Consider the following 22885-nt stretch of genomic DNA (forward strand, 5'->3'; position numbering starts at 1 on the left):
AGAGAGGTTCCACATCCATCAGGAAACCCTTGCATGTAACTAAGAAGATACGATGCTTGACACTTACTTATTTCTCCCCTGTAAGCTTCTGTGGTTTAAAAAAGGGAAAAGGTAAAGAATTGTTGGGGTTGAAAGGAAAATTGATCAATAAATGTGTTTATCTAAATAAAAAGACACAAGTAGAGATAACAAGCCAAAAGATTTTAACTCGTGTAAATACAATAAATAAATAAAAAAACAATTTTTTCCATTGTACTTCAAATAATGCATTTTAATGTAATTTTTTCCTGATATTAAATAAATTAAAATCTAATTTCTCTAAAAACAAAATGTTCTCAGGTGTATGTTTAAGTATGTTTAAAAGGAAACTTAACCTTATCCTTGGCTGGACTAATTTTGGTCTCCAAATATGCAGGTTTTTCAGGCCTGTATATTATCAGGCCTGATTGGTCAATTTTCCTGAAATCCCAAGGATTCTTTCTGCACATATTGCTCATTATTCCCCATTGCATATAGATTGCATAAGGGATTCGAAGCATCCATCCATGCATCGATCTTCTTATGCTTGTCCAGATCAGAATCACAAGGGTGTTGGAAGTCTAACCCAGCTGTCCTATTCTATACACCATACATTTATTCTGCTGGCATACACAACACAAAGTGGGACATGTATTTAGTGTTTATAAAGGGAGCTACTTCAACAAGCTCCACCAAAAATGCCAGCTTATAAATATGCAAAACAATAAGCAAGAAAACAGTTTCCACTACATGTGGAAACAAGAAACGTGTTTACCACCTTAAACAGGCCGTTGAGTACAACTGTGAAATTGAGGTATACAAGAAGGGGTTGCTAGGTGGATGGAAATTATTTACTGCTTTTGTACTCAAAATTGACTTACAGTCACAAGTGGAAAAAATAAAGTACACCCTCTTTTCAATTCTCAAGTTAGGGAGATAATAAACAATCATCTGGTCCTCATCAACTTCTAAAAAATTTTAAATACAGTTTGTGTTGAGGAACAACTCACAACATATTGCACTGTCATTTGTTTAACAAAAACTAAAGTAAAAACTGAGTATACCCCATGGTTCAGTAGCTTGTTGGGACAGATGGCCTCACATTGGGCTCAAGAATACTTTGCTTACAAAGGAGCTCGTGGTTGCCTTAATTACTGCAAGGTGCCCACATCATCACCCCTTCAGGTATGAGGTGTTTGTGCCGATATGCTGTGGTTTGGTTTTGACAAACGTGATGCTGTGGATTTTGCCCAGACATTTTCAATGTCCAATGAACATTGTTCCAGAAGTCATGTGGTTTGCTCAGATGTAATTTTGCTCATCTAAGTCATTCGCCATGTTCTTCTTAGAGAGATTAGGTGTTTGAAAACCCTTTAAAATAAGCTGTATTTGTTCAGTCTTTCTAATTTTACTGTTATGAATTTTAACATTTAACTGTTAACTGAGAAGTTTCTCTGACTTTGGGGTGAATTGGCTTGGACGACCACTTTTGTGAAGATTTTATGAATGTTTTCCTCTTGTGAATAACTTTGTCAAATAAAATGATGGACACTGTATTGTTTAGTAGGGCTGCCACAAACGATTATTTTGATAGTCGACTAGTCACCGATTATTTTTGCGATTAGTCGACTAATCAGATCATGCATCCATTGGATGTAAAACGTACAGCTTATTGCACCAGCATGCGTCTGCTCTTATATAACTATCATTAGCTGACAGCTTGAAGTGTTTAATGTATGTGATAACTAAAAATAAAGACAAGATGACAGTTTATTAAACTTTTAATGAATTTTTCAGATTGTCTCGGTGGAGTTTAATAAACTCGGCCATCTCTTCTTTCTATGTGAAATATAACAGGACACTGGAGTAAATTCTCTACCATTTCACACTTCTGTTTAATCAGTTCTCTGTTTGACGTTTATTCAGCTGTGTAAAAACTATAACTTTAATCTCAGCCAAACCGATTTACTGAGGAACAAATAAAACATAAAAAAAAAGCCAAACAATAACATTTTTAAATGATCTGAGTGGCTTTTATATCATGTTTAACCTGAGTAGCGAAAGACTGCGGCGGGTTTGAAAATGATGTCCCGGGAGTTTGCCGTTCTCACCGGCTCTAGTGAGCCTTGAACCCTCTAGTTATCGAGCTGGTGGGTAACAGACGTCTCCGAAAACGTCGGAGCACTTTTGCAAAAGTGTGATGTCTTGATAAACCGAGCAGATATTTGAAGCTACACAGCTACATTCTTGCCTGAAAATATGTTAAAAGTTTATTTTGTGACCCAGAAATAGTAATAAGAGTAATATTAAAACTAAGTAGCTGCCGCCATTGTTGAAAACTGGAATTGGCTGGGCCACGCTATGAATTCTGGAATAGTTTGGGCCACGAAGGATACACCCGACCCATCCTTCAAATCTGGGGAAATGAAGGATGCATTTTTCAGCCACGTTTGGGGAAATCTTCAAATTTGGACAGGCTTCGCCACGTCGCTGTAACGTAATTGGCCTACAAATGCGGCCTCCGAAGGATGCGGCCGCTAAATTTGGACACAGCTACGAAACCAGACACTGCTGCTTCTTCTTTGGGGTTTAACGGCAGCTGGCATCCCTGGACATGCAGTGCTACCATCTGCTGTTTCAGTCTGTTATTACACTCTTAAATCCTACTACTTATTCCTGCGTCTTTCAGGATCTTACAAAGCTTCAAACGACACATCCACAATTTTAATAGTCGACGTAATCGTGGCAGTCCTGTTGTTTAGTAATGGCCTTTCTATTTATTACTTTGTATTGTAATAAATAAATATAATGTCATGGCCATCTGTAATAATTACCTGCCTTCTGTCAAAGTAGATTTCAGATATCGTGGCAACAAGAAAAGCAAAGATTTAAAACTGGTGTCTGGGGCTGCTGGTGCTGTCATATCATTGTGATGGGTCTTGATGGATGGGGTCTATTATTACTATGAGGAAAGAGGATCGGTGCTTATTGTGTCACTCAAAAGTGAAAGTTGGTTTCGCTCTTGTCGCTGCACATGTTGTTTGTCGCCACCAGCACTGGCTTGAGTGATTGCATAATCTCTTTGCCATTTGAGATGTCTCTCAGTTAAGGTGCAGTTATTGACACTCGCTCTATGTAACAACAGACTGGGCACTATGTGACGTTTTCCCTGTTGAACACTCTCCAGCTGTAGAGTATTAATTCATTACTTTTTCCATCATAAGCTTATGCCTTTGTATTTGAATAACAGCAGTAATGACTGCTATGTTACTCAGCACAAGAACAGAATATATACATTTCTGCATTTTCTAGCCACTCGTCTCAGAACACAAAAAGCAGTGTGTGCACAGCATTGTCATGAGTGCCGCCATCAACCGAGGTTGGACTTGTTGGCATGCCGGATGCCTGCATGAGTGTCCCAGCTGGATCAGCAGCCATGCATATCCATGAGAGCACAATCTGTGATCTGATTGTTCGCAATGGAAATGCTCCAACCTGTACTCGGGCCATTTTTGTAGCAGCACCTTGACCTGTGCTTTTTTTTTTTCAGCTGGACAGGGCGCAATCTCATGCTGCCAGAGAAGCACAGGTCTTTCTAGATAACAAGCATATCCAGACACTTACTTGGACCTGTTGCCCTGAATCTGAGATTATAATTTCCACATACAGCGCTGCTAGGGTCTTCTTGGGTCAGCAATGTTGAGCCCTGAGACTTGACAACCAGACTTTACTTCCTTGTCAGTGCTTAAATTTAAATCGGTTGTTTATCATTTGTTTAGAAATGTAGCTGGGATTGTTATCGTTTGGCAAGACCTGCCCAGTGATGATGAAAAACTCAACCTCGGCACACAGTTAGTTCTTGGCTGTAAAAAGCTGAATGTGAGCACACTGCACTCAATCTATGCAGTAAACCCTTTCACATCCTTGCAGACAGGCTGCTACACCCTGACTGCTGCAACAATACAAACCCCAACTATGCACGTAAGATTTGGTGACCTCACGTAGAGAAATTCCCAGAATAGCTCCACCCACGAATAGAATTAAAAGAAAACACCTGTGTGAGTGTGCAGGGACTTAAAGTCTGACATAGTTGTACCTGTATATCAGGTTGTTTTACAGGTCAACTTATTGTAGTCTCTTGCATATTTCAGAATTGCCTGTATTGTGATGTTTGTCCAAAAGGTTTGCATTGTACTGTGAGTTTTATTTTTTATTTTTTAATTAAATTGGTCATTCAAAAGGGGCACATTTAAAGCTTTATGAGTTTAAAAGTCACCAGTTAAGAGTTAATGCTGAGTGAAATCACATTACAAGTACCCACAGAATTATGTCATGCTTGCAGATTCCATCTGTGGAGCTCTGAAAGCTGTAATAATTTTTAAAATTTTTTTTTAAATGACTCATGTTGGGGTTGAAACTATTAAATCTCACAGGAAGCTGGATATAATAGCAGTCGTTAAAATATTCCATTTTATTTCACTGACCAGAGGTCTTTGCACAAGCCAGTGTACAGTTTTGATATTTCTGGGTAAGAGAAGATGAGAGTGCAAGGGTTTCGGTTCATCCCTGTTTGAAGCATCGAGTATTAATTTGTAGTGTATTTGATATTTGTAAAATCTTTTCACATCTTTACAAAAACGTTCCATCACTGGCCATGGTGGAAGTATTTGGGAGATTTGGCAGCTGACTTGCCGGCTGCATGCGTCTTTCGTGTATGAACGGGCTTTCTGCCTGCTTCCTGCCTGTCTGAGTGGGTGTTTAGTATTTAGTATTTATTTATTTATTGTCATTGTCAAGAACAATGAAATTGCGTTTGGGGCTTCCATACAACCCAAAAAAAAAAACAGGGAATCAAAGCAGAATGCCTTGCTGACTCACTGATGAAGTAGAAGTAGGTGGTGGATGGAAATCGAGGCTGGCTGGTTAGAGACCATAGAGATTGGCTGACCCACTTTTTACTCCAGCACCAGTTCCTTTCAGTGCTCAATCATGACATAGTGGTTTTCCCCTTCTAGCCCAGGGCTTTGTCCCAATAAAAGAGCTCACCAAACTCGTCCTGACCTAGTACTCTCCTGCCTGCATCTTGAGTTTCACATTGGGTTGTTACTGAAAATTAGATAGTTGTTTTATGAACCCGATCGGCACTCATTCTACATCTATCTTCATCTACTTTTTCTAATAAAGGTTCATTAATATTACACTCTTAAGATTGGAATTGATGGATACACCTGTTAACTAAAGCTGAAAAGATCTTTCTCCATAACTTGTCTCTGCACACAGACGTCATTTTGACATTTTCATAAATGTAAAGTAGAATCTTTACCCAGTTACTCCTCACATTTCTATAGCACAGTGGGAACAGCTGGGTAGCTCACCGTGTTGGAAAATACTTTTTCTTAAATCTCATACAGATCTATGTTGGCAGCCGTGTTGCCACCTTGATGTGCTGCGCTTCTCCCATCTCCATCACTCAGGCATTTTCTGAAGCAATGTATCCAGTTAATATAAAGCTACTGACAATGAAACTGAGCTTGAATCTGTGCAGGAGATATACTCCAAAAAGTGATTCATTAATTTGCTGGGACTAATGAGTAAATATTTTGCAGAATGTGACTTGTAGTTGGCTTTTATCTCGTACCAGAATGAATGTTTAGCCCTGGATTTTAAGTGTGTTACTTGAATACATTTTGCTTACATTTAGAGATTGGCGACAGATTGATTTTGCACCTGACTCACAGATTTCTCTTCATCCCCCTGCAGATGTAGACGGGCCCCAGCTGCTTAAGGATCTGATCATATGAGGGGAGACCACTTCAAAGTGGATGAAACTAGGTCAGGCTGAATCAAACCAGACTCAGACCAGATCACAACCGAGCAGACCAGATTGATTCAGACGATACCAGGCCCGTCCAGGAAGCCTGTTCCAGTTTCCTGTCCAGGTAACTGAAGCCGCTCTGCACGCCATCTGTAGGAGGTGCCTACTCATATTTCAGAGATGTGAATTTGAACCAAGGAGTCCTCCTTCACAGTGCGAGAAATAATTAACATATTTGAAAACTAGGCCAGCATTTGCTTTGGAATAAGTGTGACATTAAAAATGTGATATTTATGTATTTTTATTTCCATGTAATATTTGTAGTGTTTGGTTCAATTTAAGTTATCAGTGAACTTATGTATTAATACACCTCTGTTATATTTGCTTACACAATTTAAGGACTAAATCTGGTTTTAAAGGAGTCATGTTTTCAGAGCAGTGACATGTTGCATGCATCTGATTCTGGCTGACTGCTGTTTAACTTTATCAGCATTCACCCCAGAAAAAAGGCTCACCGCCTCCACATGCTGCTGACATTTTTAGCATCTTATATAAAAACAGCACTCCCATTGCAAAAAATTTAAATGGTATGCTTGGCCTTGAACAAGTGGTTTAGTGCACACACCTGCTTGCGGTTGAGTGAATAGATAATGGCATCGAATATCTAGTTTTTTTGTCTTTGTTTTGTTCTTGTTTCGTATCCTGAACTCCTGAATGACGAGGTGATGCCTACTTCCTTTTTTTTTTTTTGTGGTGTTGAGTTGCAGTGAGAGATAGAGATTCCTCTTTACTTCTCTTTTCTGTCCTCTATTTCACCTGACCTCTCCACTCCCTGAGCCTGGTTGTGCTGGAGGTCTCTTCCTGTCAAAGGAGTTCTTTGACAGGCGTTCTTTAACCGTACGGGATGATCTGATCTTTGGGTTTCTCTTTGCTTTTCTCTAGTCTTTAGCTTACAGTATAAAGCTCTTCGAGGCAAATATTGTTTTGACCTGGAGCTGTATGAATAGTGCATTTACTTGGCAAACTCATTCAGTAGCAAAGGTTTGTTCGTTTAGAGCACGTGTCCCGTGAGAATATTTTTTATAGATGTACTATTATTGTTATGCATGGCCCGGCAATATGAGGTGCTAATGATATACAAACTACAGATTCCATAATGCAGCACTGCAGCCTCCTTGCTGAACCGCTAGGCTAACTGGGAACATTCCCGCCTCAAACAAGTCAAACTTCTGTTATTGCGAAGCTAGCCGCTCACAATGGTGGAGAGAAAAGTTGATTCTGAAAGCAGAGCCTTTCAGCGCCAGTGGGTGACTGAATATATGTTTACAGACATGCTGGTAAACCCGTGTGTCTTATTAGTGGAGCTAATGTGGCTGTAATTAAGGAATTTAATTTAAGACGGCACTACGAGACAAAACGTCAGGATAGCTGAAAAACCTAAACGCAGAGCAGAAACTACAGAAAGTAGAAGAGCTAAAGAAGAATCTGACATTTCAGCAGACGTTTTTCACCAGAGCAAAATCACAAAGTGAAGCTGTTGTGAAAGCAAGTTTTATTGTAGCAGAGGAGCCAAATTAGCCCGGTACCACTCTGAAGAGCTGCATGATGAAGCTGTGCGACGTCTTGTGTCCAGACAAAACGCAGATTTTGGCAAATGTGAGCCTGAGGAGAAATACGATTGCTGATCGGGTTTGTGAGATGGCCACTGATTTAAGAACACAGTTGTGTGAAAGAAGCAAAAACTTTATCGCATACTCTCTTGCTGTGGATGAAAGTACAGACATGATGGACATTGCACAGCTGATTGCACAGCTGGCCATCTTCATCCTTGGAGAGGAAATATTGAACATTAAATCGATGCACAGGACAACGACAGGGAAAGACATTTTTTAAAACGTATGTTAAAGTGTAACCGACATGAAACTGCCCTGGGACAAACTTGTTGGACTTACAACAGATGGTGCGCCGGTGTTGTGCGGTGAAAAAAGCAACTAGTCAGCAGGTTGTGAGTAAAGATGCAGGAGGAGAACTGTACCGGTGAGTTAACAGCATATCACTGCATCATACACCAGGAAACGCTGTGTGGTAAAGTCCTAAAAATGGAGCATGTAATGATCACCGTAACGTAAACCGTAAATTTTATCTGAGCTAAAAGTTTAAATCACCGTCAATGTCAGTCTTTTATGTGGGAAATAGATTCAGAGTTTGCCGACATGCCATCATACAGAGGTCGGTTGGCTGAGTTGGGATAAAAATTCTCAATAGAGTTTTTGAGCTCAGCAAGGAAATCTGTCAGTTCATGGACATGGCATGTATGATGCGGTGAAGGCATTTCAAGTGAAGCTGTCACAAATGCACCAGTGCAACCTGCCTCACTTTCCCTGTTGCCAAGTAATGTTGAACCAAGTCAGCGGACTTTGCTGAACTGCACCTGTGCAGATTCAGATGGAGCTGCAGTGTAATGATAGACTCAAGGGAAAGTACGACACTGAATGGCCCGCACAGTTTATTATTTCCATTCCTGAAGCAATGCCTCAGCTCCGTCTACATGCGGCTCCAACCTTGTGTATGCTTTCATTTATTTTTTCTGGGGTTTTTGGCAGCATGTTCATATTTCTAACTTGCATAATTTTGACAGGATATATTTTTATGAAGAGCAAAATATTTAAAGTTAAAGTTTATTTTTTTAAGTTTATTTAATCTGGAATAATATTCCTGTCTGTTTTTATTCATATTTATGTTTAAAAAAACATAAACATGTTCAATAAATGTTTATCTTGTTTGGCCCGCGACCTAAAGTGTGCCTTGAGTTTTGGCCCCCTGTGCAATTGAGTTTGACACCCCTGGTTTAGAGGCTTCACAGTAAATACATTTGCTTATATTGTTTTTTTTTGGGGGGGGGGGGTTCACCCATTCCTCTGAAACATTAGTGTGGCTCTTGATGAGTCATGCCACCTGTTTGCGCATGCATGTGCTCGAAAACTCTAATCGAAACATTTACAGAAAATGACTGAATAATTAAGCAAGAACTCTTGTTAACGACAGGCCTTCTTCAGTCAGCTCAGAGTCATCATCTCTGAAGTTTAAACACTTGCCAGGGTTGTAGTTGGCGAATTGGAATGCACATGGCACATCTCAACCAGTCTGATTTATGTGTCATGTAACTGATACGGTGCGACCTAAATAGCTTACAGTATTTCAATACATGCAGTTGTAATAGTGGCTTCCTGTTTATTGCGCCTGCACACTTGACCCAGATGACACGATGTTTGCTGCATGTGTCCAGGCAACAGTTACTCTGTCTGTATTTTCTTTGTTTTGGGATTTCTTTGTTTTTGTCTTTGCAGATTCTCAGAATGATTCCATCTTAAAGTGTTGCTTTTGTGTGTTCACAGTTGAGGGCTCCAGAGTGGATGGAAGGAGATGATTTTAACACACAGGCTGTGATGAACATCTGTGGTGAGTTTGGCCCTTCCTAAAAAATAAATTAGTATTTCCCTCTGTGCATCTCTCAATTAAGTGTGCACGCTTTATTGAAAAAAAGGTCTGTGCAGATAGTCACCTCCGTTTCTCACAACTACAGTATTTCCGCTTTGATCTTGACCTCAGACCTTTTATAGTGATTTCTTGTCAGCACGGATAATATGAGTAATCCCGCACATGTCGCGCTTATTATTTGTCAGTTCATTTACATACTTAGACCCAGTAGTTTCGGTCTATGCATGCATATGCATGCGACATTTGTGTGACTGTCTGCTCTGTGTTGCTTATTTTCTTCTGCAAAGAAACAGTGGATTGTTTCTTTTATTTTAGCTTCTAATACACACAGACGCCTGCATTGCAGCTATTTCTTAAAAGAGAGGGTTTAATCACCAAAAGACTGAATAACAAGGTTGCACACGGGTCTGTTGAAATCTGGCACAAGAGCCTTTTTAGATTTGCAAATGGATTTTTATATTTCTGGGGAAATATTCGTCCTTATGTTGCAGCTGTCATTTAGCAAGAATGTGTTTGTGTATGAACCGTAGGATCCATTCATTTTCTATTAGTAAAGTAGACCTGTCTTAAAAATATTTAAAAATTTAGTTCACGAACCACAGAAAACATCTTTAAGGCAGCAAACCTGTTTCATAATTACCTGCCTTCGTCTATGAATAAACATTTTTTCTTCCTCCTACGATTGAAGCAATTTCTCAGCGTTTGTCAGTGCTGTTACGCTGACGTTACCTCGCCATGATTTACATTTAATGAACAATTCTGGATATTAATGAGGTGAAATTTTCACACTTTGCAGTGCCATCCAGGGAACCATAGTGGATGTTTTTGCTGGCCGGTTCTGTCCTCTGAGCAGCTTGTTTAACGCCCCCTGGTTAATACATTTACGTGTCAGATTAGCGTCAGCTCGGTTATTCATGTAATTGTGCTACATTGTCAAAACAGCAGCTGATACGTTTGTTTAGCTGTTGAACTAATCTGGCAATCATGACAGTTGCTGGTTTATTGTGCTGTATTTGAAACTGCTGGATAGTCCTTTTGGATTTTTGAAATGTGTGCCAGAGGCATCATCCATCTGGTTTGCTGTCTACAACAACAGACTGTGGTTTAAGAATCTTTACACCAATAAAACAATATATAGGTCCCCTTTAAATATGTGCATTTGTCCTTCAATTTAAAAAAAATAAATAAGTGAATAAAATAACATTTACCGTACTTGGTCAAACTGCAAGAGCTTTATATAGCCGCAATGATGTCTCATACAGGAGTGGGAGCTTTTGTTTTACTTTTTGCTATGAATATGAGTTATAGACTCACACAGCCACCAACTCGTTTGGGGCAAATGTAATTATTCCAACCACGCAGAGTGTTGTGATCTCAGTCAGCAGTGGCACAGCAGTCACTCCTCCTCATCTGGAGCCCTGTGCAGGCAGGCGGCTTGATAACCACTGCAGAGTCACCCAGAAAGAGTCACAACAAAGAAAGTCGTCAACTGTTGTTATTCTGGTTTGGCAGTGTGGTTTACTAGGTTGCCAGTTTGTCTTAAGATTATGTAGCTTCAGCAGCCGGTGAAATAAAAATGGTTACTAAAAATGTGTATGTAGTATTTTTTTTAAATTTGGTGAAACACTTGTGCACTGGTAAAGCCACAAATGCGGTGACAAATAAATGAAGGAAAAACACCAACTTTTGCAGTGCATTTTTCACAAAAACAGACTGCTTTCAGTGTGTATACGCTTTACACGACCAGTTCGTACCTACAAAAAAACCCAAAAACAAACCAACAAAAGAATGGAATCTTGGGGGTTTTTTTTTTTATTTATTTTTATTTATTTTTTTATTTATTTTTTTGTGACACTGTGTATAAAGGCCTTAAATCCGCACACAGAGAGATGTCTGTTTTTAAGCTCAGTGTCTCATTGTGCTGTGCAGATGACCTGATGGCAGACCAAAGGATGGACATCTCGTCTACAATGACCGACTTCATGTCCCCCAGCTCCACTGACCTCATCTCCAGTTCCATCAGCACGCCTGGCATGGACTACACCCGCAAAAGGAAAGGCAGCACCACCGACTACCAGTAAGTAGACAAGGAAGAAAGAGAAGCTCAAATGCTCACTTTATTGGTAATATAAACATATTTGCTACTACTGCTTGACTTACCAGCAGTGGTAACTGTAACATCACATAAATAGACCTTGAATGTATTCTTGGCAATAAGGTGCACAGAGAAAGGGGAAAAATATACAGACTGAGAATTATGGGAAGAAGTGATAAAGTGAAATGACTAGATAGACAGAGTGTTTCTGGTCCTATTAACCATGTCTGATTATGGAGACACAAAGTCTTTTGCATTCATTAGTGCAGGTGTGCTACAATATTCATAACATTTGTGTCCTTAAACACTGTTAGCCAATGTTGCTAACACTTTACACGTTGTTTAAAAAAAACATAATGATCTGAATCATTCAGTGACAAAAAATTGATTGATAAATTTGTGTTTCTTTGCAGAATTGATGGCTTCTCATTTGAGTAAGTTCAAACCTGACTCGATGTTAGTAGATCTAGCAAACTCAATTAATCAGCCTGAAATGCCACTGAACCCTCACACATAATCTTTTGCACCATGAAATATTGAACAGACTGAAAAGCAAACCTACTCAACCCAGTGAACCCTTTGTGAAGTGCTCTGGTTATTTGAATGTGTTCCTGTGGTCTTGCTGAAACTTATATCTCCTGTTTTCTCCTTCTCAGTGACATGGACCCAGATAAAGATAAACTGGGCAGGTAAGGCGCCATTATTGCCATGGTGATAGAGCTTTAATCTGCTGGATGTGTCTGTTTATTGCTCTTGAAATATCCTGCTTCTGGCACGATTGGGTTCCCTGTTGATTTCAACTTAAAGGGTCCGTTGAGCCAAATCATAACGTTCGTGTTTTCACACTCACATTTGTGAATCTCAGAGATCTGTATTTGGATGTTTCAGTGCCCACATAAACACAGAGGAGGTGAATGGAGGTTTTACACTGGATGCTGCTCAGAGTATTGAGAGATGTTATTTTTAACAACAGCAGCTCTTACTAGAATAAAAATCCATGTTGCTCTGAATATTACACAGATTCCAAGGTTTGTCCTTTAGAGCACAGTAGAGAACGATCGGGTAATAAACACCCAGTAAAGATGTTTAAGTTTTCCGCCACGAGGACTTTTGCCATGATCTATATGACCAAATCTGACACGTCAGAGTTTTTCACCATGTTAGGACTGCATGTTCGATCATTTTATTGCATCGGACGTCATCAGTGCAATTTAATTTCACTTAACAGGGAAAGAAAGGCAGTGATGGGTGTATTAAAATAATTTTTCGCAGAAATGTTCATAAAGTTAAAGCAAAGTTGAATGAATGTAATAAGCTGCACAGGAAAAGTATCATAAACTACTACAGCTGCTGTAATGCATGTTACTCTCCAGGGGAAAATCTCTTGCACACTGCACTGTGACACCAAAGCCAATCGAGGAGAACCATTTCACTACTGTACAGACATGTCTGCAGTTCAGCTGGGGGTGCAGTAGGGAGTGCTGCCTGAAGGAGAGTGAATGACGTAGTCACGTTACATAGCAACTTAAGGGGCTTTGGATGTATTACTTAACCCTTTGGTTTTACTGAACTAAGTGCTCGCCACACACTGGATTAGACAAATCTTCCACTAGCAGAAATAACCCAAAAAAGACACAGACAACGCCGAGTTTGGAGAGATGCTTTATCTCAAAATAAAGTCAGTCTCCTGACTTTTTAGACGAGTTTAACTCATCCTAATTGTTTTTGGAAAGTCAAGGAATCATTTGCATGTACTATGAAGTCATCGTCTGGGTGTGTCTGTAGAGTGGAGTGGACATTTTCCTTGTTGTTGCTCTTTTTTCCTAACTGTAAATATGAGATAAAGAGATGTGTCATGTAGGGCTGCCACAAACGATTATTTTGATAGTCGACTAGTCACCGATTATTTTTGCGATTAGTCGACTAATCAGATCATCATCCATTGGACATACAGCGTACAGCTTATTGCACCAGCAGCATCTGGTCTTATATAACTATCATTAGCTTACAGCTTGAAGTGTTTGTGCTAACTAAAAATAAAGACAAGATGGTAGTTTATTAATTTTTAATGAAATTTGCAGATTGTTTCGGTGAAGTTTAATAAACTCCTTGCTTTCTAAAATATAACAGGACACCGGAGTATATTCTCCAGCGTCTCACACTTCTGATAATCAGCTGTCTGCTTGACAGTTTTAGCTGTGCAAAAACTATAACTTTAATCTCAGCCAAACCGATTTACTCAGGAACAAATAAAATACTAAAGAAAGCCAAACAATAACATTTTTAAGTTATCTAAGTGACTTATATATATGTTTAACCTGACTAGCGAAAGACGGCGGTGGGTTTGAAAACGATTTGCCGGGAGTCCGGTGTTCTCACGGCTCTAGTTAGCCTTGCCCCCGCCTAGCTAACGAGCTAGTGGGTAACAGACGTCTCCGAAAACGTCGGAGCGCTTTTGAAAATATGCGGTGTCTTGATAAACTGAGCAGATATTTGAGGTTTACACAGCTACATTCTCGCCTGAAAATATGTTAAACGTTTATTTTGTGACCCAGAAAGAATAATAAGAGTAAAGTTAAAACTACTAGCTGCCGCCATTGTTGACAACTGCGCTGGGCTGCGCTATGAATTCTGGGACACAGCTTCTTCTTCTTCGGGGTTTAACGGCAGCTGGCATCCTTGTACATGCAGTGCTGCCATCTTCTGTTTCAGTCCGTTATTACACTCTTAAATCCTACTACTCATTCCTGCGTCCTTTGTGATCTTACAAAGCTTCAAACGATGCGTCGACTATTAAATTAGTCGTCGACGATTTTAATAGTCGACATAATCGTGACTAGTCGACTAATCGTGGCAGCCCTAGTGTCATGTTTGTACTGCATTAGTCATCAGATTTGCCCTCTTGCTGCCCTTTTAAAGTATGTGCTATCGCATTAATTTAACAATCAAACCCTTCAGTCCTCTCTAATTTCTCTCTCTAATTCTTTCTCTGTTTTGTTTTTTCAGTGACCAACAGGGCAGGATTAAGAATGCCAGGTATAAACACTCCTTTTCTTTCTCTCTCTCCCATTCCCCCTTACCTGCTAAGCTCCCTTGCATGAATTAAATGTCACTCTGTGGATGGGGACAGAGAGATCTTTGTGCACACTGATAATAAGAAACTTTATACATTGAAGTGTATAGATCCAAGCATTATGTGGAAGGGGACTGTAAAAGCAAACCTAATTGCTAAAGCCAAGCTGTCTTTCTCTTACATGGAAAGAATTCTCTTTTATAGCTGCTTCTGTGCAAAGCGAGAGCAGACAAGCAGGAAGGATATAACCTTATAGTCGTGGAGGATCGGCAGAACAACAAAAACTGGATTTCTTCATGTCTCTTGAGGCTGTTTTCTTTGCGTCTTGCTAGCTGATTTATATCATGTTAGACAGGACTATGAATGCGTAGACAGTGGAGTCTGTTGGATAAGGTGCTAGGAGTTTGTATTTTGTAGAGCAGGTAAAGTTCAGCCAAGCTGGTTTATTATTATTTACTGTGGATTTCTGCCAGCAAGATGGGTGGAAAATGACTTTGTTCATTGACACTTTTTTGATGTCTGATGTCTTCTCCTGCACAGAGAGGCCCATAGCCAGATTGAGAAACGTCGCAGAGACAAGATGAACAGCTTCATCGATGAGCTGGCATCACTGGTGCCCACCTGCAATGCCATGTCCCGCAAGCTGGATAAACTGACAGTCCTCCGGATGGCTGTCCAACACATGAAGACGCTCAGAGGTTAGAATCAACTGGGAGGGTTGGGGAGGCAACGAAGTGAAAAGTCTTCTCATTCAAACACTTGCTCGCATCAGTTTTTGTACTAACATGTGAAATATGCGCTGTTGAGGACCTGAGGGTTTCCATCCCAGTTAAATAAAGATTAAACAACGAAACATATTCATAAACATGGGAAACGTGAGAGGTTTTTACTGATCAGGTGACAAATAAAGAAGATAATTGATGATGGATCCCTAATCGGGGAACGGGCAGGTCAGGATAGTTAAGATGGATGATGTTAATGCAGTGAAATACTTACCTGTGCCGTGTTGGAGACCACTGTTAAAAATGTGAAGGTCAGTGGGGGCTGGTCAGCAGCTGGTCAGTTGATATTGGTAATCCTTTGGTAAACATTTCCAAATATGGAACTGTGTGTAATTCTTAAAGGAAGATAAATTCATGGTACTCAAAGCAAATAAGATTAAGTGGGAGCATACAGCTTTCTAAAAATGCTCTTATGTGTGCATGTGCAGTCTGAATAGTCACAGGTGTGACCTGCGTGTGTTTTAATGTTGTGTGCAGGTGCAGCCAACCCGTACACAGAGGCAAACTACAAGCCTTCCTTCCTCTCAGATGATGAACTGAAGCACTTGATACTAAGGGTGAGTGGAAAAATCAAAAATAATTAAGGTTCTTTTTATAACTATACAAAGGGGGGGAAAAACCTCCAGAAATGAACTTTTAATCCAGTTTTTAACGTTCTGTTTAATAATGCAGGCTGCTGATGGCTTCCTGTTTGTGGTCGGATGCGATCGTGGCAAGATCCTGTTTGTTTCTGAATCCGTGTACAAGATTCTCAACTACAGCCAGGTACGCTGACAGCCTGAGGAATGAAGGGATCTTTTTGTTAATGGTGGATGATTTTTAAGCCACCTTAAAAGGCTTTACTGTGGATCTGCGACAGGCATGCGTTAGTTCCTTTACAAAGCAAAAGAAGGATGCTGTGAATCTGCTCAATCACTATTACTACACAAACAAGTGGACAATTCATAGCCAGCAAACATCTGTCTATCCATCCTAATTTGAAATTCCACAAATTAAACAATTCAAATTTATTCATCTTTCTCTCTCCTCTCAAGAATGACCTGATAGGTCAGAGCCTGTTTGACTACCTTCACCCCAAGGACATCGCCAAGGTCAAAGAGCAGCTGTCGTCCTCTGATACAGCCCCACGAGAGAGACTCATCGATGCTAAAAGTAAGCAAAAATGGACGTGTGTAATCTGTTTTGTAGAGCCAAGAGTTTGGTCAATGCCGTTAAAATCTGTCACACCAAATGGTGTGAAAAAGGAACCCCATATAGGGAACTGAAGGCTAGAAACAGTCAGTGCATTTTCTCAAAGGAAAAGCCTGTTGATTTAACGATGGCAAACACAGCTGGAGGTAAAACAGGGGAAGTGTGCATCATTCAAGGCACTAAGAATAGAAAATGCAACCAAGAGCTCCAAATGGATTTATTTTCCACATGTGCGTTTCCTTTGTTATTTGTGTGCAAGTCCTTCTTTCTAAAATTGCTGAGGCTTGAAAGAATAGTCGTTTTCTGTTGACTGATTATTTTCTTTCCTTTATTTTTGCAGCTGGTCTTCCTGTGAAGACGGACATCACCCCCGGTCCTTCTAGACTCTGTTCTGGAGCTAGGCGGTCATTTTTCTGCAGGATGAAGTGCAACAGGCAGTCTGTCAAAGTAGAAGATAAAGACTTTCCCTCCACCTGCTCTAAGAAAAAAGGTAGCGTGCCATCGTCTTCATTAAAACCTGACAACCTTCCTCTCTGTCAGAGCACCACCTGAAAAAGCTCTGTGCTTATCAGCTCTCTGGTCCCTTTCTGACATCCACTCATTTCTGTAAATCTGATGTCTCTGCTTGTCAGTGCTGTTTCTGTATGGGTGGACTGATCACAGCCTTGTGAAAAGCTGTGACAGCAATCTTATGAAGCACGTGCAGTCAAGTTACCACTTACTCTTTTGGAGATTGGTGTCTAGATCTGACAAAAAGTAACAGCTGAAGTTAGTTTGTTGTTCCCAGTTGCTTCTAAAACTCTTTATTCTAAGTTAATGACATACCTGCAGGGTCCGTGTGCAAGCATCTCTAAATAAAGAAGGATGCACTCATTTATGCACGCAGCACTACAGCAAGAACTTAATTACCCTTGACACAGAGATGGGACTGGTCAGGATCTAACAATAAATGACATGGTGTGTTTTTCCCTTAACAATTATCTAAGGGTGTAGATGCACCATCATGACTACATGTAGGATGTAGCATCTGTAATTACCAAAGTATCGTCGTATTAAACAAACTCTAATTTCAAGCATTTTACATCACTGTCAGGCCTAAAGGGTAAAAGGTATTGCTGCTGTGGCTCGTTTCTCCCACATCGTCTGACAGAACGGGTGAGGAGCATTAACATAAAAATAAGCCACGTCTGAATTGCGGAGAGCTTCCACTATATCAGCTCGATGAAGCCAGCAGTGTTTTGCATCCCGTGTCTTAAGAGACCTTTGGAGCGGCTTCTCTCTCCTCTCTATTTACATCTCACACAGTGCTTTGTAAATATCTCCATCACCTCCTTATGAAACCAAAAGCCCTCATTTCCTGGTGTTCCTGTTCTTCTATTTTTAGGTTCACATCCTTTTCATAACAAGGAATTGCACCTCAGTTGGCATGAGAGCATGGTGTTTATTTAACCTTTATTTACCCGCTCTATATTGTCAAAAACAAATTCTAGAGAAAGACCTGTCTGCTTAGATTTTAGTGCTTGAAAAGGTTAAATTTTTGGTCGGCTTTTGTTAGTTTAACTAGTCAAATTTTTCATATTATAATGAAAACGATACATTTGACAGTTATCAGCTTTTTTCTTGTCTTTTATACTAGAACTGGCTAAAATAGATGCATCCTATTTCGGTAATGCATGAGGGCTCAGGTGGGGAAGCTATAACAGTAATGATGGAGCAGTGATTATTTATTCATGTTTCAGGTATTTCTTTTGTGTTTAAGTAGTTATTTGAATGATGTGTTTTCTGTGTATGAATGCGTCCTATTACCCGATGAGAGGACAGAGTTTATTTATTCATTTGAAAACCTTTTAATTAATCAGCAAAGCTTACACGCCATAAAAGAATCTCACCAGTGATAATCTTTGAAAATAGGGCTGCCTCTGAAAGTCAGAGCTATGAAGCATCAATCAAAGATGCTTTCAGTTGAGTGAGACTGCGAGCGCTTATCTGCAAACAACATGCGCTGCACTTGTAGATGAGAGGAGCTGAAACCTGAGGCGCAGGGCCTTTTTTTCCTGATAGGTGGTTGCTCGGTAAAGTCAGATGAAGAAGATTTTTGCCGGAATCTTTATGATCTTTATTAACTGCTTCTATAATTTAAAGGGGAAGAAGAAGCCAGGTGCTGATAATCAAATGCACTTGACAAACTGATGAGCAAGAATGACTACCTCTGTAAAAGCAGAAGTTGTGCAGTTTGCTTCTATGGAGCATTCAGGAGGGTGATAACATAACGCTATAATCTTTCCAGAATTCACCCCAAGGTCAGACTGTGCAATGCTCAAAGGCACTACAAATAACCCAGGAGCTACATCTCCGGCTCTACAGGCCTCAGTTAACATGTTAACTGTTAAAGTTCATAACATTATATTTAGAAAAAGATCATGAACTCAGCTGTATACATAGGTATTCTAGAGACATATCTGAGGCCGTCTGCCCCTTAATAAAGCTTGGAAATGACGAAGTTGGGTCGTGTGACACGACAGCGATCCCCTGCACAGCAGCAAATCTACAGCTGGGTGGCTGGAAAGAAAAGTATCAAGCTGTTTCTTCACTCTTACGATTACTTCAGTTGGACTTTTATTGTGAAGAGATCCACAGAGTGAAAATGTGAAGATGGATTTTTATTCTCGCAAGATGACAACGTTCTCATTAAAGTGAACTTTGGCCTAACTACCTTAACAGTTTGCTTTGTTGTTGATGAACAGTTGCAATGGGCCAGTAAAAGTCCAGACCTCACCCTGAATGTAATGATGTGGTTGGACCTTAAGATTCAGCTGTGCTGAGCAAATGCCTAAAAATCTCAATGAAGTAACACTGTAAGGTAGAGTGGGCGGGCCAAAATTGATCCGCAACAGTGTGTAAGGCTGATTAAATCATACAGAAAACAGTTTGGTTCTGCTGGTGTCACGCTCTGCCTCCGGCTCATTTCTGCAGAGTTGGTCCAAACAGTAAAAGTTAACACAAAAACGGCTAAAGCCAAAAATGAATTTGAACTCTGAGCAAGAACCAGACTATCATTTAACAACATCACAAACTACAAGAAAATGTTATGTTGCAATTAAGAAGCACTGAGGTAGTTTAATTTGAACAGAAACACGTGATGGCCAATTAATCAAGTAAAAAAATATGAACGACAACAACACATGGGACCTGCTGAATCACATTTAACTGACCAAATTCTGATTTGTGTGAATCTTATTTGGAAGTTGCACCTGGGCTGTTCTGGCAACCTCTATATCACACTTCATTAGCTGTGTGCCAAGCAGGTCAGGGCTGAAAGCAGTCTGAGTCAGCTTGGCAGACGGTGGTTTCAGCCGTGGTGAATTAGCTGGAACACATTGGAGTGCAGTGTAACATCACGCCTGGACTCGAGTTTTTAAGATTAAAAATCAAAGGTTTAGAACAAGACACGAACGGAGCCTGGGTCGCTCAATTTTCCTCGTCGGAAAGTGACGCACGGGACATTTGCACTTCGATCAGTCAATATAAGAAGATTTTCCTGGAATACATTGCAGCATCTGCTCCACTGGTCTAAGAGCAAATGAAAACATGGCTGGCTGCGTTTGGAGCTACTTAGTAGCTTATTGAGGAACTGGAGTGTAAAACGTCTTTTATAATCAGAGGAACATTTGCAGGCACATACATGCAGCTGATTGTCACAGTTCATGTTAAAAAATGTTAGCAGTTAACGTTCATGGAGACACACTTCTCTGTGTTACATGGGGGGGGGGGGCTGCAAAGTTCAGTACAGCTACAGAAGTGAAACCGCCAAGAAGGTATTTTACTTGTGTAACATGTGTTGAGGAGATGGGAGAAGTACTCCCGTCTTCATAGAGAGTGGAAAGGTGTTCCAGATGGTTTGGGCGTTTGCAGAGGAAGGATGGCAGATATACTGGACAAAGGCTGTTGAAGATGAAGTTGCCAGGCAGGAGGTTCTTGTAGTTTCTAATCTTGTAGTTTTATGGCAAAGAGCAAGAAATAAACAGCCCTGAAAATCACAGATGGGCTCATTTGTCAAAAATAGTTTAAAGAGGGTACAGGCCAAAGTCCACACAGCACTAGCTGATTAACTGTGATCCTTTAATCCTGCAGGGACGACCGTATGATTTGTCTTCAAGGGTTCAGCCTAGTGTTTTGATTTGTATTTGATAATTAGCTGTAACTGCATCACTGCTGTGGCTTCCTCAGCGTTTTGTAAGAGATTTTGAATCAATCAGCCAAACTGTTCAGATGTGGGTTCATAATCAAAAATAAATCCCCATCACATTCAGTTCAGTGAACTGTAAAAAATGCTCCATCATACCCCACAGCATGGTGACGGTATCCCACTAAGATGGCCCTGCTTATTTCTAATTTTAACGCCTCTCTCTCGCGTCTCTTCACTCTCATTACAGCGGACCGTAAGAGCTTCTGCACTATCCACAGCACAGGCTACTTGAAGAGCTGGCCACCTACCAAGATGGGTCTCGACGAAGACAATGAACCCGACAACGAGGGCTGCAACCTGAGCTGCCTGGTGGCCATCGGCCGCCTGCACCCCCACATTGTCCCCCAGCCCAGCCTGGCAGACATCAGGGTGAAGCCGACAGAGTACGTCTCCCGGCACGCCATCGACGGCAAGTTCGTCTTCGTTGACCAGAGGTGAGAGGCAAAAGGGGAGAGCCGAATAGGTCACCTCGTCTTGATTTATGTGACAGGACAGTAAAGTTCAGCTGCTTGCATACTCACATGATTTTCAAGGTCGCATTTCCCTCAGCTTATCCTCAGAGTCCGCCTGCTTGTTGATATATTTAGAGAGCAAAAGATTGGATAATAAAAGGATAAAATGGCCAAAAATTGAACAGACTGTAATTTTGATATGAGAGTTTGATATGAAATTGCCTCCTGAAGGGTGGAGGGGTGAGAGCTGTGAGGAAATATGGATTCAGAGAAATCGAAATAACTTGTAGTGCATAAAATGTCAGAGTAGAGCCACAAATAGTCTGCTTTTACCTGCAGCGCTGTGTCATTTAGCACAGCCTTTGTTAGCAACAAACACGATGGAGTCAAATACACCCCTGTTTAGGATGCGGTGATTTTTGAGTTTTTAATTTTAGCTGTTTAGATGAACACATTATGTTTCAGTACACACTGTTTTACCTTGGTGCTGTGTTACAACCGGCCTTTAGTACAGATGAAAAGCTTTTCAGTTAAATGAGTTTTATTCTTGCTCAGTGCATTAAGTGCAGTGAGGTTTCAGGACACAGTGATCTGTTTTTGGGTGATTCACTATCTTAGAAAACCTTTGTTGCCCATAATTAAGACTCTCACCAGCAGCTGCAAGCGAACAATCCTCTTTGTGTCTGTGTGTTCTTCCAGAGCCACAGCCATCCTAGCCTACCTACCCCAGGAGCTGCTGGGAACTTCCTTCTATGAGTATTTCCACCAGGACGACATCAGCCACCTGGCAGAATGTCATAGACAAGGTGCCTTCTGAGAAACCTCTAGAATCCTTGTTAGAGTTTAATAGAGAAGATGTGAATGAATGAATGCGTGTGCTCACTGCGAATGTATCGCAAATGTCCACAGTGCTACAGATGAGGGAGAAGATCAACACCAACTGTTACAAGTTCAAGATCAAAGATGGCTCCTTCATCACGTTAAGAAGCAGATGGTTCAGCTTTATGAACCCCTGGACCAAGGAGGTGGAGTACATCGTGTCTACCAACACTGTGGTGTCGTAAGTATCTGAAAACGCATTTTATTTGCTTTACCTGGAAGTTTTTAAGCTATAAACAAAAATATTTTGGCTCTTTGAAGACTCGGGTACATCACCTGTGCGCTTTCCCCCCCTTCTTCAGGTGTCCTATGATGGAGGGATCAGATTACCCTCAGTCTGCTGCCTCTCCACAGAGTATGGACAGCGTCCTGACCTCAGAGGGTAAATGACTTCCTTCATTCTTTCACTCCCTGCTTATTTATCAAAAACATCAGCCCATGTCCACAGTTATTCTTCACAGTGCATACATTCTTCTTCTCTTGATTGCTGCTGATTGGTAGGTGGGGGGAGGCGGGCGCTGCAGACGGTGCCTGGTATCCCCGGCGGCACAAGAGCGGGAGCTGGGAAGATTGGACGCATGATTGCTGAGGAAGTGATGGAGATCCAGAGGTGAGAATAGGAGAATTTCTGTGGTTTTTACAATCTCAAACCAGTCGAGCAGAAAACCAGCGTTAGTGCTCTAATGGAAAATCACCGTGGCCTAGTTTCTTACTCAGATCATGCTGATAGAGGTGACACAGAGAATGAATTATCAGGTATTACAAGCCAGCTGTACACACTGGCAGGTGAGTATATGACAAACCATATGCAGGATTTTACCTCATTTTTCTGCACT

The 22885-nt window shown here is 40.7% G+C and overlaps 1 protein-coding gene across 3 annotated transcripts in view; it reads left to right on the plus strand.

The window, feature by feature from the left end:
- LOC146666709 (basic helix-loop-helix ARNT-like protein 1) overlaps window positions 1–22885 on the plus strand; it is a 32312-nt gene that overhangs the window by 2777 nt on the left and 6650 nt on the right. For 2 of the 3 annotated variants that reach the window (XM_085414835.1, XM_085414836.1), the window contains exons 2-17: window positions 5779–5957; window positions 9229–9292; window positions 11261–11408; window positions 11840–11860; window positions 12083–12115; window positions 14433–14462; window positions 15040–15197; window positions 15759–15838; window positions 15954–16046; window positions 16316–16433; window positions 16813–16962; window positions 20906–21152; window positions 21870–21976; window positions 22080–22230; window positions 22352–22431; window positions 22551–22659. In XM_085414835.1, coding sequence (XP_085270961.1) covers window positions 9247–9292; window positions 11261–11408; window positions 11840–11860; window positions 12083–12115; window positions 14433–14462; window positions 15040–15197; window positions 15759–15838; window positions 15954–16046; window positions 16316–16433; window positions 16813–16962; window positions 20906–21152; window positions 21870–21976; window positions 22080–22230; window positions 22352–22431; window positions 22551–22659 — 1571 coding nt within the window. In that variant the 5' untranslated portion in view covers window positions 5779–5957; window positions 9229–9246. The remainder of the gene's footprint in view (window positions 1–5778; window positions 5958–9228; window positions 9293–11260; window positions 11409–11839; window positions 11861–12082; window positions 12116–14432; window positions 14463–15039; window positions 15198–15758; window positions 15839–15953; window positions 16047–16315; window positions 16434–16812; window positions 16963–20905; window positions 21153–21869; window positions 21977–22079; window positions 22231–22351; window positions 22432–22550; window positions 22660–22885) is intronic. The other variant, XM_085414837.1, reaches the window with a different exon arrangement.

The sequence above is a fragment of the Rhamphochromis longiceps genome, linkage group LG7, assembly GCF_057381845.1.
Source record: "Rhamphochromis longiceps isolate RC_006_pf linkage group LG7, R_longiceps_female_GT1.1, whole genome shotgun sequence".
NCBI lineage: Eukaryota > Metazoa > Chordata > Actinopteri > Cichliformes > Cichlidae > Rhamphochromis > Rhamphochromis longiceps.